Source organism: Seriola dumerili, unplaced genomic scaffold (genome assembly GCF_002260705.1).
Source record: "Seriola dumerili isolate Sdu_G_001 unplaced genomic scaffold, Sdu_1.0 BDQW01004066.1, whole genome shotgun sequence".
In the NCBI taxonomy this organism is placed as follows: domain Eukaryota; kingdom Metazoa; phylum Chordata; class Actinopteri; order Carangiformes; family Carangidae; genus Seriola; species Seriola dumerili.
In genome coordinates this window covers 70,908-92,401 of record NW_019178321.1, presented here as the reverse complement: position 1 = coordinate 92,401, position 21,494 = coordinate 70,908, and the positions used below count along the sequence as shown (strand labels likewise).

At 39.9% G+C, this 21,494-nt stretch overlaps 1 protein-coding gene and 1 pseudogene across 1 annotated transcript; one reads left to right on the top strand and one right to left on the bottom strand.

The window, feature by feature from the left end:
• The first annotated feature begins 1,451 nt into the window (after nt 1-1,451).
• Nucleotides 1,452-6,812, top strand: LOC111239687 (annotated as a pseudogene).
• A 6,374-nt stretch (nt 6,813-13,186) lies between these two features.
• Nucleotides 13,187-18,960, bottom strand: LOC111239690 (major histocompatibility complex class I-related gene protein-like). The gene is made up of 7 exons (XM_022769579.1): nt 18,878-18,960; nt 18,381-18,647; nt 15,976-16,254; nt 15,030-15,359; nt 13,954-14,052; nt 13,712-13,729; nt 13,187-13,569 (listed from the first exon to the last, which is right to left on the bottom strand). Exons 1-7 carry the CDS (start codon nt 18,924-18,926, stop codon nt 13,520-13,522), a joined length of 1,092 nt encoding a protein of 363 aa, XP_022625300.1. The 5' UTR covers nt 18,927-18,960; the 3' UTR covers nt 13,187-13,519.
• Between the last annotated feature and the right edge of the window lie 2,534 nt (nt 18,961-21,494).

Here is a 21,494-nt window from a genome sequence, read left to right as displayed (position 1 = left end):
TTCTGAATATTTCATGTTCAGGAAAAATATAATCAGTGAATTAATGAGTAGTGGAAAATAAAGTATTAAAACACATGTATAAGAGTTCCAATGAAACATAAAAACACACTGTACCATCACTTTGGTTGAGGCTGCTTTCAAATCGGACATCCTGGCTTTGTAGCAGGTTCGGCAGATCTCATTACACTCTGTTTGTACACGCCAGCTGCTGAGGGTCGGTATCTAATAATTTTCCCCATCCCGCGGTTTTAAACACTTTTGTGTCGCAGTAACCTGCCTGGATATCATCGACCAGTGCAACAACACAAACAGGTGGGAGGTTTGTGACTCCAGAAGACGCCAGTGAGAACAAACTTGAGGGAGTTTTCACTGTGGGACAAACAAGGTTTTACAATCATCATAAATATAATGTATTCAGTAGGATTCAGTTAAAACTTGTTTGTTGATTGTTTTATTAAGTTGAAGTGAAAGTGAAACTAAATCATGCAGGAGTGAGACGCAGGAGAAAAATGCAGAGTAAAGAAGTAGGAGAGAAAGAGTGAAATTAAATATGTAAAACGTGATTCTACCTGCTGATGAACGAGACAGAAAAGAAGCAACAAAAATAACTTTTCCATCTTGTTTGGATGAAGACGAATAAAAGACTGAAGATTCAGCTGCTTGGGGGGGTTGGGGCTTAGGGGGTTTGACATGTTAACGTCACCACGTCAAGTCAGACAGGATGGAGGAGCTATTGGATTCATTGTTTAATGGAAGCTCAGAGCTGAATAACTGCAGATTAAGGAACATTTTCACCACTTTGCATTCACATGACGTCACATCAGGAAAAACAGACTATTTCTTCATAGTTTGAGAGAGAGCACAGAGTTCATCTTAACTGACCTATCAGCTTTCAGAAGAAACATCTATGAATTTACTCTGAGCGGGGAAGGGGAAAGCAGTGTATTGTGGGTAAAAAACTCATCTGTATTTGAAGTCAACAAGTCTCTGTGTGATCATGTGCCAGCCAGTGCAAAACAATGACATGTCATCCAGCTCTGAAGTTGTTAGAGGTCACCTTCAACAGAGATGCTGCTCTGCTGTTTTTCCTCCCTCATGCTAAGCTAAGCTAAAGTTGTCTTGGAGCTAACTGCTCAGAGTTGACACTGATATGATCATCCATCAAACTCCTCTGTGAGAGTATTGATTAGTCAAGTAATATTCATATTCCTGCAGCTACAGCAATGAACATGTGAACTTCAGAAAAAAAGACAATCTTTTGAAACTTGGACACTTTATTGAAAAGTGAAACATCAGCACCAAAGGAAAGAACAACCACATCTGATATTTTCTAATGGTGGAATTATAAAACCCATTAAATGTAAATTTACATTTGCAGTGTGAAACAAAAGAAATGTCAGGACAATAAACTTGTGTTCCCTGAAGGAGAGGAGCAAGGTACAACACAAAGTATGAGACGGTACACGCCCCGCAGAAGCAGCCACCAAACGGGGTCAGACCTCCAGCACTGTAGTGCATCATGGACCAGGCAGGAGGGACAGTGTGAGCAACAGAAGGAGCTGTCAAACGGTAAACCAAGGGTGGTGTGAATGACCAAGTAGCTGCAGCACAGAGACTGTATTTTCATCCTGTATTTTACATGTAAATGCGCTGTTAAGATTTAAAGAGACATTCTTCCTAGTTTTACTTTTGGACCAAGATCGTCTTTGTCATAAAATGTTAACGAAGAAGATCAGAAGAGGAAAGTCGACTGCAGTGTGAAGTTACAGTGGCATTAGTTCACAGTGAAAATATCCATGCTGTGCTGTGGTCTAAGTGGCTTTTGGAAAAGTGTTGTGTTCAGTTCTCCTGATGCTGAATGATTAGAGATGATTCTCTGATCTGTGAAGTAGATCAAGGCCTGATGAATGTTTAATCATTGATTACAACCAAGATATCAGACGTCATGATTAGACATTTAACCAGGAATGGTTAATCATCTGCGCTGTAACCTGTTAATCTACTTTAAATAATTTAATATAAAAACAAACTTTCTGCTGAGCCGGCTCGTTACAATTCACTTTATTTCTGTTGCCTTTTATTTCAAAGTTGTTGAATATTTATATGTGTGTTATCTGTCTTTGATGAATAAAGTTCTGATGGAAGCCTGATGAATTGAAATGGCTCCATGTCTGTTTGTTCATTTGGGGATGAATACTTAGTATCTTACATCTAGGCTAGGTTTAAATGTGTTTGAATCTTGCTGTTAATACACAAAGCTTTTTGGTTGTGTTTAGAAAGTGCATGCCAAAGTTAATAATGGGTGTGTTTCAGAGTGCAGCGAGCAGGAACATGTCAACAGACTGCTGTAGTGGAAACATATTGTGTTGTAAACTTTTAAAAGAACATTCATTCAATTTTTAATGGCATCACAACAATTATTTCAAAGGCACGAAGAAATGTTTTAAATTCCTGCTGTCTGCTCACAAACTGAACTAAGGCTTGAACCCAAATTTGCACGACTCCAAGACAAAGTAACCAATGTCAAAAATATTTAATAACAAAGTAGCAAAGGAAAAGTCACTCTAACAGAGCGGATTTTTATATTTCTATTCAAGTATCCAAATTAAAATCGCTTCTTTCGAGAGAAAACCAACAAAATTCAGGACACAGGAAACCTTGTTTGTCCCACAGTGAAACACTCCCTCAAGTATGTTCTCACTGCGTCTTCTGGAGTCACAAACCTCCCACCTGTTGTGTCTGTTGCACTGATCGATGATATCCAGGCAGGTTACTGCGACAAAGAGTCGTTACAACTACTGGACTCGGTGAAAAATTATATAGATACCGACCCTCAGCAGCTGGCGTGGTACAAGGAAAGGTGTTATGAGATTCTGCCGAACCTCTTCAAAGCCAGGATCTCCGATTTGAAGCAGCGCCTCAACCAAAGTGATGGTACAGTGTGTTTTTATGTTTCATTGTGAACTCTTATACATGTGTTTTAATACTTTATTTTCCACTACTCATTAATTCACTGATTATATTTTTCCTGAACATGAAATATTCAGAGTTAAACTGCAGGAGGAGACATGGTGAGAAACAATAACGATGTAACGATGAGGAATTATTTAGCCGATCATAGCATCAGCTGTGTCACACAGTGAAAGTTTGGTTGTGATTTCCACCTTTTGCAATTTTGAAATTGTTCCAATAGAAACCACTAATGATTGACGACGGGAACAGAAAGTTAACATGAGACTCAACATAGACTCTGCTCCCTGACTCACTGGAGCCTTAGCTATGTTTCACCTTCCTTCCAATGGAGGCAAGACACTGGAAGCAATAACAGAGAGAGTCAAACAATCACATTACTACGCAGCACCATAACGCAACACACATTTATTAAAGATGATCTTTCCAGAGGAGAAATCATCTGTCCATCACTGTTAACTTCAGTCTCTGTGTCTGTCTCTGTCTCAGGTGTCCACATTTTACAGAGGATAAGTGGCTGTGAATGGGACGATGAGACTGGAGAAGTTGTTGGTTTTCATCAGTTTGGTTATGATGGAGAAGATTTCATATCATTGGACCTGAACACACTGACATGGGTCGCTCCGAACCCACTGGCTGTCGTCACCAAACTGACATGGGATGTTGACAAAGCGAGAATAATAAACAATAAGAACTTTTTAACTCAGACTTGTCCTGAATGGCTGAAGAAGTATTTGGACTATGGGAGGAGCTCTCTGCTGAGAACAGGTAGAATCACATGACCTGATGTAGTTTCATGAACACAACAATATTCATATAGACTACTCAGACTGAATTACCAGTGTATCATCACTCCTCTCAGTCTGACTTTACCTTCTTTAGAGATTTGAGTCAGTCCTGACCAATCAGTAGAGACGGACATGTCAGGTGCTCTGACATCACTTTCAGTCAGCTGCTGATGGTCAGTGGACAGTTAGTTTGAGTTCAGTGAGTTAAAGAGTTTCATGGTTAGAAGAGAAAGATGCTGTGAACCATAGAAACAGGTGAGTCCTTCTCCTCTAGTGACTCTCTTTAGTGGAGGAGTAGTTCCCCTCTCTGACTACATACAGACTGTGGGGGTTGTGTAGGAAACGTCACATATGTTGGGATCGGCTTCAGAGCAAACAATTCATTCATTCATTCAGACACAATCTAACACAAATGTGTAATAGGATGACATGATGGAGAAATGACATTTTATATCCAACAGGTCAAAGGTCAACTTCACTGTGACATCATAATGTTCTGCAAAAACACCTCTGGCCATTATTCAACACTGTAACTCAGGAAGGAGAGACTGTGACCATGTTTCCTGTAACTTGACTGGTTGGTGGAGGGATACAACGCTTCATCTTGATGACTCCATATTGAATCTCTTCATCTTTCTTTTCCCTTGTTTCCTTTCCTGTTTGTCCTTTTTCATCTTTCTCTTCCCCTTCACCATCTCTCACCTCCATCATACTTTCCTCTCTCTCTCTCTCTGCTCTCTCATCTCCCTCTCTCTCCCTTTCTCTCTCTCTCTCCTTCTCTCTCTCTCTCTCTCTCTCTCTCCTCTCTCCTCTCTCTCTCTCTCTCCTATCTCTCTCTCTCTCTCCTCTCTCTCTCTCTCTCTCTCTCTCTCTCTCTCTCTCTCTCTCTCTTCTCTCTCTCTCTCTCTCTCTCTCTCTCTCTCTCTCTCTCTCTCTCTCTCTCTCTCTCTCTCTCTCTCCCTCCAGAGCTTCCCTCAGTGTCTCTCCTCCAGAAGACTCCCTCCTCTCCAGTCAGCTGCCACGCTACAGGTTTCTTCCCTCACAGAGCTGTGATGTTCTGGAGGAAAGATGGAGAGGACTTCTATGAGGACGTGGAACAAGGAGAGATCCTCCCCAACCATGATGAAACCTTCCAGATGAGGTTGACCTGAGACATTTCATCAGTCACACACTGAAGACTGGAGGAAGTACGACTTGTGTGTTTCAGCTCTCTGGAGTGAAGGAGGACATCGTCACCAAACTGGACAAAGCAGAGATCAGGAACAATGAAGGTAAGAGTGAGATCAGCAGCTGCTGAATGTGACGTCATGTCTGTGGTTTGTTCTCAAGTTCAGCTTGAAATTCTTCTTCAACAAAACTCATAATAACAAACAGTTAATCATTAATATACAGACCAGATTACCAGCAGATCTCTTTTTGATTTTTTTGAAGCTCTAAACCTTTTTAAAACGTCTTCCATCCTTCCATTTCCTGCTGCTCATCTGGAGTTGGGTGGCAGTAGGTCAAGCAAAGTAGTCTCCACCTCCCTCTCCCCACCAATGTTTTCCAGCAGCACCTGGGAGATCCTGAGGCGTTCCCAGGCCAGATGGGATACATCATCTCTGCAGCGTGCTCTGGGTCTACCCTGGGGTTTCCTCCAAAGGGAGGCGCCCCCAGGAGGAGTCCTGATCAGATGCATGAACCATCTCAACTTGCTCCTTTCGACGTGAAGGAGCACCGGCTCCACTCTGAGCTCCCTCCAGATTTCAGAGCTCCTCACGCTTTCACAAACCACAAACAAGATTGGTGACAAGGGACGACTGTGGCAGAGGCCATCGCCGACTGAAAACGTGTTTGACTTCTTTCCAAGAATATGGAAACAACTCTCACTTTGGTTATACAGGGACCAGAAGGCTCCTAGCAGCTGGCCTCAGAGCCCCATATTCCCACAGTAGCTCCCACAAGATCTCTCAGAGCACACTGTTTCATCACTGTAACAGCAGGTTTGTGCTGCCTGTCCACTTGTGCCCAGTTATTTTTGGGGCATTTGATTCCTTTAGTAGATAGCTACAGTGGAGACCAACAGGAAATGTGGAGGAAGAGAGTAGGGAAATGACGAGCAGCAAATGGTCCAGCCGGACAGGAGTCAGGGCATTTGTGCACATGTGGGATACGCCTCAACCACTGGACCATCAGGTTTCCCCCCTGCCTGTCCACTCTTTACTTCACCCAGAAAACACAGAGCAGCCAGTGGTCAAAGCTACACAACATGATTTTATTCTGTTGTAACTACTTTGCTGAACTTTAGTCTTGATTATTTTATAAATTCACTGTTTTTTTGTAGCTTTTTTTGTGTTTAAGTTACACTTTAATTTATTTATAAATGTTTGTACTTATTTTCAACATGCATTGCTGTTTCCACAGTGTCTGTCCAACACATGAGGGTTTAATATATATTTAAGATAACAGCTGAATAGGACGAACAGATTCATGGATGGATGGATATACAGTTCTGTTCTGTTCTAACCTGTTTATCTGTATCATCTGTAATTATTTTGTTATGTTGTTGTTCACCAGAGAAGCCCAGTAACGTGACCGTCTCCATCATCACTGCAGTGGTTGTTCTCACTCTCGTCCTCATTGCAGTCACTGGATTCATGGTTTACAAAAAGAAGAAAGGTGAGAGAGGAATAGAAAGATCACCTGACTGTTACAATCCTTTGACTTTAGTCTGTGAGTTGATGTTTTTATCCAGATTTGTCTTTTCTTTTGATTTTAGCCAAACACCCTCCACCTCGTAAGTAAAACTTATTTTCCTCTATCTCCAATGATCTGACACTATTTATACTTTAGATTAAAATGTTTTAAACATGATTGTGTAGATGAACTTTTTCAAGACATTTACTACATTTCCTGTTTATAAAAGTTCAGTGCTGGATGAGTGACTTTACACAGTTTCTCACAAACAGTGTGTTTCTGCTCTTACAGCTCCTGACAGCGACTCTGAGCTCTCTGAGAACCTGAATCCAGAAACCTGACAAACACTCAGGCAGTGAGCTCACATGGGAGGGAAAAGGTGACGTGTGACACATTATACAGCTGAAAGAGTCTAAATGTTGTTCTCCTGTAGCAAAAGTGCAATAGCTTTATATGAACAAAGTGGGATTAAGAGATAAAAACAATCTTGCTTGAGGTAAATGTCAAATATAATAGTTTTATTTTTTGATTTTTTCATGATTGATTATTTAATTTGATCATTGATCTTACATTGATGCATTAATCTGTTTTTGATCATTTTTGAATGACAGTTTCTGGTTTTACAATAACTCAATGAAACAAACAAACAAAAATAACTGTTATTGAAACCATCTTCTTTTCTTTGGTGAAATGGGTCATGGGAAATAGTTAATGAAACATTCATCATAGCAGAGGGATTGCTACCTGCTAAATGATTAGTCAGACTGGTGGAACCAGATACACAGTGATGGTACTTGGACTGATAAGTGGGACATGGCATTCATATGATGTTGTCTTTGAACCAGTTGGACCAGCCCATGTGGGCTGATCCTGTAGATATGAGGCAGAGGCAGCGACCGCAGAGTATCTGCTCTTTGACTGAATGAGAGAAGGATTTAAAAGCAGCTTAAAGCAACATTTGCTCAGGGTTAGAGAAGGTGTCGTCTGTCAGAGGCTCAGTAGATTCATGACATCACAGACTGACACCCACTGCAGCGTCTAGTTATAGATCAAAACTCATTTAACAGGTGAACTGGTCATCTACAGGACCATCAAATATAAAATGTGTTGTTCTTTCTTTTGCTGCTGATGTTCCACTTTCCAATAAAGTTCAATTTTCCAAAGATTGTCTTTATTTCTGAAGTTCATCTGTGACTGTATCTGCAGGAATATGAATATTACTTGACTAATCAATACTCTCACAGAGGAGTTTGATGGATGATCAATATCAGTGTCAACTCTGAGCAGTTAGCTCCCAGACAACTTTAGCTTAGCTTAGCATGAGGGAGAAAACAGCAGAGCAGCATCTCTGTTGAAGGTGACCTCTAACAACTTCAGAGCTAGCTGACGAAATTTGTTCTTTGCACTGTGCACATGATCACACAGATTCTTCTTGACTTGTATTTCTTCCAACGATACACTCGTATGAGCAACTACAGCTTTTCCTGCTCAGAGTAAGTTCATATATGTTTCTTCTTGAAGCTGATAGGTCGGTTAAGATGAACTCTGTGAGAGCTGGGCGTCCTGCGGCTAATTCATTTGCTGGCCAATTCACTAGTTAACGAGCTAAGCTAACAAGCCAGGTGTGGTGAGTGCAAACACCAATACCTGCTAATTTGTGCAAAGACTTAAATAAAATAATACTAAAATTTCACTCACTTCAAAAAACAGGAGCACAGACTTTCTCACATTCTGTTAGTCAGTTAAAGTCAATTAACCGCACAGCAAGCTGCAGCATTTGTCTTATATTTGCATGAAAAATCCTCCAGTGGGCACCAAGGAGAAGCCAAGCAGACAGCTAGAGGCTAGACACTGAGCAGCTACCCAACTGTGACAGTCACTCAAAGCAGCCATGCCCTCAATTATTAATAACTTTAAGCCTTGATAAAATTTAAATGGGAAAGTTATATCCTGTGTCCTGTATTGGGTGGGAGATGTTCTCTAACAGGGATGATATAGCTTAACCCTGAAGCACACCTGAAGACTGGAGGAGGTACGACTGTGTGTTTCAGCTCTCTGGAGTGAAGGAGGACACCGTCACCAAACTGGACAAAGCAGAGATCAGGAACAATGAAGGTAAGAGTGAGATCAGCAGCTGCTGAATGTGACGTCATGTCTGTGGTTTGTTCGGTGTTTTAGCTTTAGTTCTCAAGTTCAAATCATAACAATAAACCCAGTGTTTTCCAAGTGTGGTGGCTCACCAGGCCTAAGTAGCTGAGTGAAGGGCAGCTTGACAAGCCCCCTGGTCTGTAGCTAGTTATAGCTAGTCACCCGTCAAAGGATTATCAACAATGCTAAAATGTCTAAATAGATTCTACTCCCCTCTTAGCTTGACAAACCTCAGCCTTCGTCAAGCGGAAACGGCCATGCCAATAGATACAACGGCTGGTGGTCAAGCTAGCTTCCAGAGACTGTAGCTTGCTGCCTCCACAAGAGGGCAGTAAATTAGAAGATACAAGCTCAGAGGCATCAAAGCCTTTCTGGGACAGAACGCTGTTCTGAGATGAAGGAGAGATATCGCTTCCACTCCACATATGCTTTTAATAACAGTAAACCCAGTGTTTTCAAAGTGTGGTGGCTAACCAGCCCCCCCCCCCGTCTGTCTGTGAGTTGATGTTTTTATCCTGATTGTAAAATTGAAACGAGCATCAGTTCCCTGCACCGCACAATCATGATGATATGACTGTACTATGATGATGTGGGAGAGAAGTGTCTTGAGTGTTTTCACAGGTAGTACATACTGTGGTCAACACAAACAGTCAGAGACACACAGTTCATGAAATATACACTCCATATCATGTTTGCACAGGAAAAGAAATAAATGATTTAAGCTTTTCAAAATGTTGTGTAGATGAACTTTTTCAAGACCATTTTCTACATTTGCTGTTTATAAAAGTTCAGTGCTGGTTGAGTGACTTTACAGTGTGTTTCTGATCTTACAGCTCCTGACAACATCTCTGAGCTCTCTGAGAAACTGAATCCAGAAACCTGAAAAACACTCAATCAGTGGAAAAGTCAACACTTTGACATGTGTCACATTATACAGCTGAAAGAGTGTAAATGTTGTTTTCCTGTAGCAAAAGTTAAATAGCTTTATATGAAGATTTGTGAGATTAGGAGAGAAAAATAAACTAGCTTGAGGTAAATGTCAAATATAATAGTTTAGTAATATTTTTATCTGATTTTTTTCATTACTATTTTATTTTATCGTTCATCTTGCATCGATGGTACTTCATGGTTTTACAACAACTCCATGAACCACATATTTCTGTAAAGACAGACACTGAAGACAGTGTATTTTATCTTGTGTCTCTTTGTGTTATTGAAACCATGTTGATCTACAGGATCTATCAATATCAGATATGTTGTTCGTCCTTTTGTTGCCGATGTTTCACTTTTCAATAAAGTCTCCAGTTTTCAAAACTTCACTTTTTATTAAGTCCACATGTTCATCTGTGACTGCAGTTACAGTGATACGGATATTAGTTGAGCAGTCAATACTCACAGAGGAGTTCAGTGCGATCCTCTGTTACCTGTTCCTACCTGCTTCCTCAGCTTGTCTGCTGCTAAAGTCCAAAACACATGTAACACAGAGAAAATGAAACATTGGTGATGATGCAGTTCATCACCTGAAGAGCTTACTATAATAATGATGGTAAACTTTTTTTTAGAGAGCACTTTTAAAGTCAGTTAATACACAGTGATGACAATATGTCTGCAGCACAGCAGCAGTTATTTTCCTGACTGATGACTTTTTTAATATTCTCTTTATAATCCTAGACCCGTGGATTATAAAGCTCTGGCTCATTTGTACCTCACTAATTTTCTCCTTGTGCTCTGAGAGCTGCACAGATGAAGACGTTCGATAGTCAAGGTGACACATACAAAAGATGTTTTAGTTAATTGTACTTCTCTGGGTTTAATCTCCACCTCTCATTGTCTCACTGTTTTCCTTGAAAAAAAAAAACCTGCTTGACCTGTTTCTATTTTTAACAACAGGCTCAAAGTCAAGAATGTTGAGTATGAGGATCAAACTTTGTCTCTTCTCTTGGTTGTGATCATCACACACTGACCCTTGATGATCACTGGAGCATCACTGGATTGTGATGTAGCCAGGATGAGGGTCAGCTTCTCCTTTACACATCTTCTCACTCAGTCCTCACTTTAACAACACTTAGCATGAACGCTGAAAGTAGGGAGGAAGCAGCAGCAGGGAGTTTTTACAACCAGCATCAGGTGCACAAGTTCATCAAAGCTACTGTTCACAGTTAACTACTGTATGACCATTTGTTTAACAGCATTATTGAATTTACTGACTTGCCACAAAGCTGGATGGTTTTTTAGTACAGATGAATTGGGAGATACGACTCGGCTTGAGATGCAGATTTCAGTTTTGTTATGTTACATCTATTCTATCTTTTCTACTCTATTATTGGTCTGTTGATGTAATATGTTTTTTATTATAGAGTATGGTCTATGAATGGTCTGAATCATTTTGATTTGTTATTCTACAGAACTAAAGAACTGCATAGTTTTGTTCATCTGTGGAGTTAAATGTGCCTTCTAACAACGAAGCACTGTTACTTAATAATATGCAGTCAGTCAGACAACTAAATCAACTAAATCAAAAATCTAATCAAAAGATTTTAAACTTCATAAACTGTGCTATGTTTCATATCCAGGTAAGAAAACCTTTTAAATACTTTAAGCTCTTGGCTGCAACAGAAGCTCCTGTGTAGAGCAGGATGACTGCGTCCACTTAGACCGACAGAGCATTTTAGTAAAAACATGAAATTTCTTACTGATATGTTCAGTATCAACATATTTGTCAATTGCCAATCAAATAAATTAATAATATATTCTTATTACGTTTATAGAACATGTGATCAAGCATGTCTCCTCCAAAATGTATTTGCTTTTTCAAGTTAATTGTAACAAAATCATATTGTGAACAGAGGAGGAGAGTCATTTGTTAGTTTGAGTGGTATTATATTCTGACAATTACAACAGTGACAACTGAAATTATTTCTCTTTTTTTAAAACTTGTTTTTGATTGTATCGTATCTCACATGTTAACCAGCTAGTCCCGCTCTGGCCAGCCCGGCTTGTCACTTTCTGGGAGTGAATCACTGTAGCGTCCAGTTTGCCCTGAAGGAGGAGCTGCTCAGAGGGTGTATTATAAACTCTTGCATTGTAAAATGTCTGGTATAAGTAAACAACAGTTAATGCTAACATTAGCTATGTAGCGATAGCAAAACTTATGAATGGCTCCTTTTATCACTTAGAAGCAGGTGTGTTAAAAACTGACTGTCCCCCTGTGAAAAACGAGCCCAGAGGTAATTTGTGCCGCAGGTTATTACCTATAGTTACATTCTGTTGCTAGGCGACATCTAGTGGCTGATCATGATCACTTCCTGACCCTAACCAAGTATTTGCAGTGCCCACTCCTAACCAAGCCACAACCGTTGTTACAGCAGAAATGGCGAAGATCGGTAGCCGCTCTCGGTACACTCGCAGTTTATTATGATAACCATGGCAACCAAGGCCCGGTACGCGCTCTGCCATAGGGCTGCTGATTTCAGGAGACTCTCCTATGGGTCGTATCAGAGGGTTGAAAAAAACGACCTATGGTTGTTTAGGTTGGAGAACTTTTTAAAGTGTTTGCAATGGTGACATCTCCTGGACAAACCACAGTATTGCATATGTATGAAAGGATTAAAAGGAGAATTTACCTTGGCAAATTCCTGCCATGGTTTTTGACAGTTGTCCGTCTGTCTTATCTTTCAGTTATGTTGCCTGTTGTGTGAAAGTTTCTTTTGGCTCGATCTCAGTTTCTCTCAACTTTCTTTGGAACATAAAAAAACCTGCTCAACCTGAAACTGCTTCTAGTTTTAATGATCTCTCTTCTTTTCCTCAGTAGATTAGAAATGGAAAGTGTTGAAAGATTAGAAAGTGTGGCCAGTTATTGTCGTCTTTTTTTAAACCTTTTCTGCTTAAGGTTTTACTTCAGTTCTGTTTATTTTAACTTTCTTGTTCAACTTTACTCTGACCTTCTTTCTGAACCACCACAACTGCTTCTATAGTGTTTTAGAGCCAACTGTGTACATCCTGATTAAAAGGCGGGATGTTGTGTGTTGTCCTCACAGGAACAGAGCACTCACTCTCACCCAGACACAGTCACACAGAATGCAGGATGGGAGATAGAGTACTGTATGTCCTGCTCACTAACAGACACACAGACAAACAAACGTATTCCTTCAACCACCCCCTCCAGTCTTCAGGTAACCTTTAATCTAATTTAATTTAAATTTAATCTTGACTCTCTAATTTCACCTCTAAGAGTATCACTTTATTGTGACTACAATCACAGATGAGTTATTTACAAAAACATCCAAACAGTTTTAATATCAGAAACTTTATTGAAAATTCATTGAATATTCATTAGTGTTTCTGAACAGAGGGAAAATACCTTGTGTTTAAATTCCTGTAGTTATTCTAAATATTTAGGCTATATAAAACGTTTGAAGAAATATAATATAAGAATAAAAGAGACATCTTACTTTCTCATAAAATGACATCAATGATTAATTGAATTTTGTCATTATGATGATTATAAAAAATATAGTATAAATCACATATGAATTGGGATAAAACATTCAGAATACAAGTATAATCTACTTGGCTGAGATTTCAACCAGTGTGTTTTTTTTAATTTTTTTTATCACAGATTAAAAGAAATTGAAATTGAAATTAGGATTTCAAATGTGATTTAAGCAAGTGACGCCAAAGGTTTCTGCAATAGACATAAGTCAGAAAATATACATATATTAGTGATTTTTGACAATAGTCAGAAAATAGTCACATAAAACAGTAAACTTTTTCCAAAAATTCAACTCCAACAGGGCTCATGAATTAAAACGTAAGCACCTGAGAATTTCTCTCTCCGTCTCTTAATAACCTCCCTTAACCTCATACAAAGCCGCCATTGTGTTTTTTGTCATACTACATGACGTCACCCTGTGCGTGCAGGACGGTGTGTTTGTCGATCAGGTTTCTGGATTCAGCTTCTCACTGAGTTCAGAGACGTTGTCAGGAGCTGTGAAAGTCAGAAAGATTTTGTCAGTCCACTCATCGTCTACTAAACTACGGTAGTTCACTACACAGTGTTAAAACCCTTTTGCAGCTACAGTAAAGTGCATGTCTTCAGAGACAGGAGAATAAAAACAAGCTCTACTTACGAGGTGCAGGGAGTTTGGCTGAAAGAAGAAAAGAAGAATAATTTCAGTTGTCAGAACTTTTTTTCTGAATTTTATTCCCTCTTGTGTATGAAAAAATTCCCTTCTCCTTTTTCTTTCTGCCTTTCTTTATGTTGTATATTATTACAGTGTAGTTTCATCAGTTTCTTGATATTTGTCACTTGCTGCCTCAGATTTTTGTGCACTGTCACATTTTGCTTCCACTCAGCTGCTTCGAGTCTCACCTTTCTTCTTTTTGTAAACAGTAAATCCAATAACAGAAATGAGGATTACAAGAACAGCCACTGCAACAACGATGGGGAGGGTCTTTTCACTGGGCGTCTCTGTTCAGCAAAACACAAAGAAACAAAACATCATCACATAACGAGCAGATGAAGCAGGTCAGAACAGAGATACAATCCAGGTGTTAACTATCGTCACCACATATGAGCTTTGTGAGGGGTGGTGAATCCAGTATTATCTAGTAGCTTTTGACATGTGTGTTTAGAGATACTCTAAATGGCACCACAAAGTAGATTCACTAAAATCATGTTTTTTATCTTCTTTTTAATCTGTCATCTTTAAAAGACATAAATGTAGTTAAAACCAAAGAACTCGTCTTATTGAGCAACATAAGCCTCTTGTGATAAACCTCGACCTTTAATCACTGGATCCTCTGTAGAAACTTGGAAAAACTTGGAGCTGAGACAGACGGCCATCTTAACTTGACAGGGAATACTGACTACATGGTTAAAAAATAAAAGATGAGATGAAAGAGTGAAATGATTTAATTATAAACTGTGTAAATGATGTATAAGAATCCAGGGGAAAGTATTTTATACTTCAATATGGTCATGTGTAATGAAAATATGAACGTTAGAAATAAAGTGTAATTGAACGGAAGAGTAAATAGTGAAATGATGAGGAAGCCCCACATGCAACCAAGTGAGAAATATGAATTAAATATGAAGACTACAGCTTTGCAGACGGTAACTGATTCTTGTCACTGTTTGCACATTGAGCTTTTCCCCTCAGTGAGGCGCTTTACACAATAAGGGGCCAGCAAAAATGTGCAAGTCTTTCTTGCCTAAAGCAACTGGACAGCTGAATACATGGTTGTTTGAATTCTCCCATTTCATATTTATTGTGATTTTTATTGTATTTATGTACAAACCATGTTGTTTGTTGTTGTGTCCCTGTTGTTGTCCTTTGTTCTCAGTTGTCCCGTATTGTTTTTAACACTTTATGGTGAAGCCAAACAAAGACAGAAAAAAAAGACGAAGAAAAGAAAATAGACAAAGGAAAATGAAATGTTTCTCACCTTCATCCTTTCTAATCCCAATATTTCCCCAGTTGGTCCTGATCTCTGCTTTGTCCAGTTTGGTGACGATGTCATCCTTCACTCCAGAGAGCTGAAACACCCAGTCGTACCTCCTCCAGTCTTCAGGTGTGACTGATGAAATGTCCAGGTCAACGCTCATCTGGAAGGTTTCATCAGGGTTGAGGAGGATCTCTCCTTGGTCCACGCCCTCATGAAGATCCTCTCCATCTTTCCTCCAGAACATCACAGCTCTGTGAGGGAAGAAACCTGTAGCGTGGCAGCTGACTGGAGAGGAGGGAGTCTTCTGGAGGAGAGACACTGAGGGAAGCTCTGGAGAATAAAAAAACATTATCATTATCAAGGTATGTCATACATTTTAAAAAATACTAAAATAATCATTAACAACTGATACATCTTTAAACTTTGAGAACAGTGAACATATCCTGTGCATCAGTTCAAGTGCACATGATGCAGTTTACCTCCACCACCAGGGGGAGCCAAAGTCTCACTCATGATGATAATACAGGGGTTAACTGAATTGTTGGCTAGATGCTGTACTATATTAATGCTATACTTAATATTACTCAGTAACAACAATAAAAAATATTCCATTATGAAAAAACCCTGCATCCTCTGTAGTGGGACAAATTTGGGCCGGTCTTAAGATGATTAATGGAGAGAGAAGAAGAAAAAATACCTGTGACTTAAAGCTGTTTTGTTTTTGTTTAATTATATTTTATTTTATTTAACCGTTTACATTCAAATGGGGAAATTTCTTGGTTGTTTTTAACAATGCTTTGTATTTCATGAACTTATATATATATATATATATATATATATATATATATATTTTTTTTTTAAAAGTAATCCAAAAACATTTAGTTACTCAATCTGGTGACACAGTCATATACACTGTAAAGAGACATTTCAGGTCACGTGACTCTACCTGGTCTATCCAGAAAACCACTTGCATAGATCAAATACTTCTTCAGCCAGACAGGATAAACGTTGATGACGATGTTCTTCCAATACTGATTATTAGCTGTATTTCCATCCCACTCCTGTTTAGCGGTGTCAGCCTGGGGGTTTGCAGCGATCCACGTCTCTGTCTCCAGGTCAAATGTGAGGAAGTCTTCCCCATTATAACCATATTGATTATAACCTATAACCTTTTCAGTCTCATCATCCCAATCACAGCCCAACATCTGCTGGATGATGTGAACACCTGAGAGACAGAGACAGAGAGAGAGAGTAAACCAGAGTGAGTTCAGCTGCACTCAGCTGCAGTTTATGGAAGAGGATCAGCGCCACATGTGAAAGTCCAACTCTGACTTTTTTCCTCAGAGTTGTGTCCCTAATCCTCTTCCATAGCAGTTGATGTGACATCATTACTGAAGAGACGAACTGTCATTGTCTCCTGATCAGACTGATTTACCATTTCACTACAACTCTGACGCAATGTCACCCTGACATCATTTTTAGACGAGGCATCAAGTTTAGAGAGCAGCAGTTAGGGTCAAGACAAGGTGTTGTATATTCCAGTATCACAAATCACAAATTTCCCTCAAGGGGTTTTACAGTCTGCACAGTATTGGAGTAGAATCTGGTTCTGACCACAAATGTTAAATGTTAAAAGCAACTAATTTCCTATCATATAGGGGAAAGCTGTCACAGCCTGCTCTGCCTTCACCTGCGGCTTCAGTAATTGTCCACCCACCCCGCCTCTGTCTCACTCTCACCGGCCGGCCACACCTTCCTCATCAGCTCCACCTTGGGCTCCCAGCTGCATCTCATCACTCATTAAGCCAGTATTTATGCATCCCTGGTTCATTTGGTCATTGTACCCATGCAAGACTGTCCAGCGTTCGTCTCTGGACGGACTCCCTGGTATCGACTCCGCTTGTCCCTGACCATCCTGCCTCGTCTCTGCCCCGGTAAACGCCTCAGCCTTCTCTCCCCGCCGCGAGTTCTGCCTGTTTCTCTCGCTGGTTCCCGTCTGCCTGTCCCTGTGGCTGTTTGGCGTTCTCCAGCTCCGACGTCGCAGCGGTCGTCTTGTGAGTACTTCCCTGCTGGTTTCCTGATCTTTCTCCTGACTCCGATCACCCGCCTGCCTGTTCCTTCCTGGTTCGTCTGCCCCGCTGACTTCTCACCTGGTTCCGATCCTCCTGCACCCTCGACTATGTCTCCAGCCTGCTCCCTAATGGTACCGCCGCTTCCCGACGAACTTCCCCCAGTGTGTGCGAGTTTAGCCACCTTGGCACACGCACCTGGCTCCCGACTCTCCGGCCCCGGCCCCCGGGTCCACCCCAAACCCCAAGAGCCTATTGTCCTGTGTAGTAACCTGAGTCATACTGCTGCTCACCTGCTTCCCCTCATTCCAGCAAATAAGTTATTACCAATCTTACCTGTGGTGTGTTGTGCGGCAATTGGGTCCTACCAACACCCGTTACAGTACAATCTGACCAGTCGTGGACCCAGCACACCCCACCTCCGCTTATCCTGTCTGCAATCAGCACAAGCCCTCGCATCAGCTCCCTTCAGTCTCCTGCAGTCTCTGATCAACCTTTCACGTCGGCCTCTGACTTTTAATTCTGAGTTGAACAGTCAACAAAACAGTCTCAGTGAAAAGAACTGCAGACATCTCAGCAAACCTTTGGCTGCAAAGACTCCACAGCTGTCAGTTACATCAAAGTAAAATCCAGTAGTCACACTGATGCAGTTTTACAGGAGCTTTACATTGTTTGCTTGTGTTATGTTGTGGCAAAAAGTCATCTCAAGTATTTTTAGTATTTCAGCATGTACCTCATGTATTCTTTGGAAAGCATTAGTGAACTGAGAATAGTTAATTACTATGATTAGTAATTGAGCTGATGTCAGCGTGACTGGGACAAGAGTCCTGGGAGAAGATTGTGAAACTGAGTTACTGGAATATGTGGTGTTACAAATACATAACACAACAAAATAGCATCAGATTTAGGCTGTTTATCCTTTGTGACTACAAGGTGAGCAGTAGGGATCCTTCCTCCCTCCTGTCGCCAAGTGTTTGCTAATGTCTATAATAAATTATGGTCTTGGCGCTTTACAAATAAAACTGAATGTTTGAATACTCCAGGTCAGAATGAGGGGTGTTTCTCCATATCACTTTTTTTTAACTAATGAGGTGATTGTTGCATGAATGCACCAACCAGCAGCAGAAAAGCAAACAGTGCATAGTAATGTTCATCTACTCATCCGTGTGTTGTAACGCTGTTGTCATACACAGGTTTCTGCAGCAGAGTCATTACTGACCAACTCAGCAGAGTAATTCTGTTCTAATCAAGTGGAAAAAGAAACATCTTGTCAGAAACATACCTCCAGTTTGGTTTGAGTGCTGCTTGAAACTGTCTGTTTGCACTCTGAGGAGCTGCTCGTAATTTATGCCGTCCTCAGAAAACCCTTCCCAGTCTTGTGGATCATTCTCTATTAATTTTCTCACCCAGGTGTGTCTGGGTTCTGGTGTTTTCATGTTGCTGTCATAGTACGCCATCTCAACTTCCTCAAAGTTTGCTGCAGCCATATAATCAGGGATGTTTGGATTTCCAGAAGATATCATGACTTGAAACTTCAACGAGTGTTTGACTGTAAGAAAAAGAGGATTTAATGGATTTGAGTTGTTCTATTTTATTCAAACATTATTTAATTGTTGGACTAATTGTCACTTCCCTGAACACAAAGTGAAAATTACAATCTCTCAGCATGTTTTTAAACTGGTCATAAAAACCATTATTTGATAAAGGTGGGCAACAATTATAGAACAACTTGTATAACAGTTGTTTTTATGTGTGTGTGTGTGTGTGTATTGATCTGACCTGTAAACGCTTCATGGCAGAAGAGCAGCAGTATCATGAGCTTCTCCATCTTGTTCACACAGACACAGCTGAAGTCAGGTGGTTTTACTTTGTTTATTTCAAAGATGTTTCCTGGTTGTGTTAAATTCTGTGAATTCTTAAGGTGTGTTCACCTGAGTGACTCCCTGCAGGTGAACGAGGGCTTCACTCTGACTATCCTCTGTTTCCTGTTCCTTCCTGCTTCACTGAAACTCTGTGTCTCAGCTTGTCTGCTGCTAAAGTCCAAAACACATGGAACACAGAAAGTGACACATTGGACATGACGCACTTCAACTGCAGAGCTTATAATATTAAGCTTTTTTTGAAAAAAAAAGGAATCACTTATTAAAATCAGTAAACACACAATGTTTTACAAAGACAATAATGTCTGCAGCACAGCAGCAGTCGTTTTCCTGACAGTGATTTTCTAATGTTCTGGTCTGGCTCATTTGTACCTCACTAATTTTCTCCTTGTGCTCTGAGAGCTGCACAGATGAAGACGTTCGATAGTCAAGGTGACACATACAAAAGATGTTTTAGTTAATTTACTTCTCTGGGTTTAATTTTAATCTCCACCTCAGTCTCACTGTTTTCCTGAAAAAAAAAAAAATCTAGTTTGACCTGTTTCTATTTTTGATTCACATCAACAGGCTGAAAGTGAAGAATGTTGAGCATGAGGATCAAACTCTGAACATGAAGCTTTGTCACTTCTCTTGTTCGTGACGCTCACGGACAGGATGTCAAGCTGCTGTAGAGTCCAGTTTGGAGACATGTCTGCTTCTGTCTTCATCACACACTGACCCCTGATGTTCACTGGAGCATTTTTCCAGCTGAGAGTGACGCAGCCAGGATGAACTTTAAAGATCTTCTCCTTGTTCCTGAGATAAACTCACTCATTCATTCAATGGGCCATTAATACACAAGTCACAACATGTATGGCTCTCTCTTCCTCTATAATTACGATGTGAATACCGAGTAAATGAAAGTAAAGGATGTATTAACTGCGTCACACACCTGAAGTTCAATGAGCATTTTTCCAGCTGAGACTTAGCTTAGGTGGGAAGCAGAAAGCAGCAGAGATAGAAAGTTAGTAACAGACTCCATCTGATCAAATAAAAGGTATTTAAAGAGATTTCATTTGTTATTTTTTCCAGTAGAGACAAAAACAGGTCACACCAAGAGAGAAAAACCAAATAAACCCACACCTCTTTCAGTGTTTATCAAGACAAGATAATTCCACAGTCAGGAAGTTTTTACAACCAGCACTGTAAGCCACTACTTTATCTTCCACTTGCACAACATTACATAGAGGTGTTCACTGTGTCTGTTGCTGTTATCATTTCCTACATCTTGGTTATTTACAGTTTACAGCCACAACGGAAAAATAAACAGCTGAAGATTAGAAAATGTTCAGGCAGCGAGTTTCACTTCAGAATCAGACATTACAGATGTTGCTGCCCTCTAGTGGAGAGTTAATGAAACACACCCTCAAATCTACTTTGTGTTGAATGCCTTTCCTCTTTATTAGCACATAGCACATAGAAGTCAAACTCATTTGACAAGAAAAACAAACACACAAACAAATCATGAAAACACTTTCTATACAGGACTAGACTAGTGAAGCTTTTCTTTTCTGGCTATGCACAGTACACTGTATATGGTCAAACAAGTCAGTGCTAATGTTTAGCACCATAATGTTCACCATGTTCACCATCTTACTTTATGTGTTAGCATGCTAATTAGCAGTAAACACTGAGCACCAGTGAGGCTGCAGCAGGTGACATTTGTTTTGTGTTTGATCATAAACCTAATTAAAGTTTTGACCTGATGGTGACATTGTATGTATTCATATTTCTCTATAATATTTCTTCATTTTTGTTGTAAATATTTGATCTTGTTGTTACATTTTTCTGTTTATATTTAAGATATCTGACCTGCAGTGACAGAACCAAGTTTCTATAAAGGGAAGCCTGCGACTTTCTGTGAAAACAACAAATACAATAACAATAAATAACTAAGTAAAATATATTTATTTGTGCCAATTAAATCCAAAAATGCAAAGAAAATACTAACTGGCTAATGAGACTTAATCTCTCTCTAAAGCGTTTAGATCTGCAGCTTCAGGGGCTCGTACTCCACACAGGAAGCGCCTTGTTTTAAATAACTATTAATTATTAAATATCAAATATTTAAACTTATACACTGTATGAAAGTAATTTAAAAAAAAAAAACAAAGTTTTCTTAATAGTTATTGCATACCATTAAATTCATAAGTTTTGATGTTAGTGAACAGAGAGTGCTGTGAGCTTGTGTAAGTGACATCAGGTATCAGATATAAGAACATAAAGTCCTATTATTGCACATTCTAACCACATGTAGATGTCCTTGTTTGGTATTTTATGATTTTCCTGTAAACTGTCTTCCTGTAGAGGGTATCTATTGATGTGTGGGCAGATCATATCAGTGTGTGTGTGTGTGTGTGTGTGTGTGGTGTGTTGTGTGTGTGTGTGTGTGTGTGTGTGTTGTGTGTATACATACACCTGAAGTTCATCACCAGATCAGCTCCACTAAGACATGATGAAGACTTTATTTCTGTTGC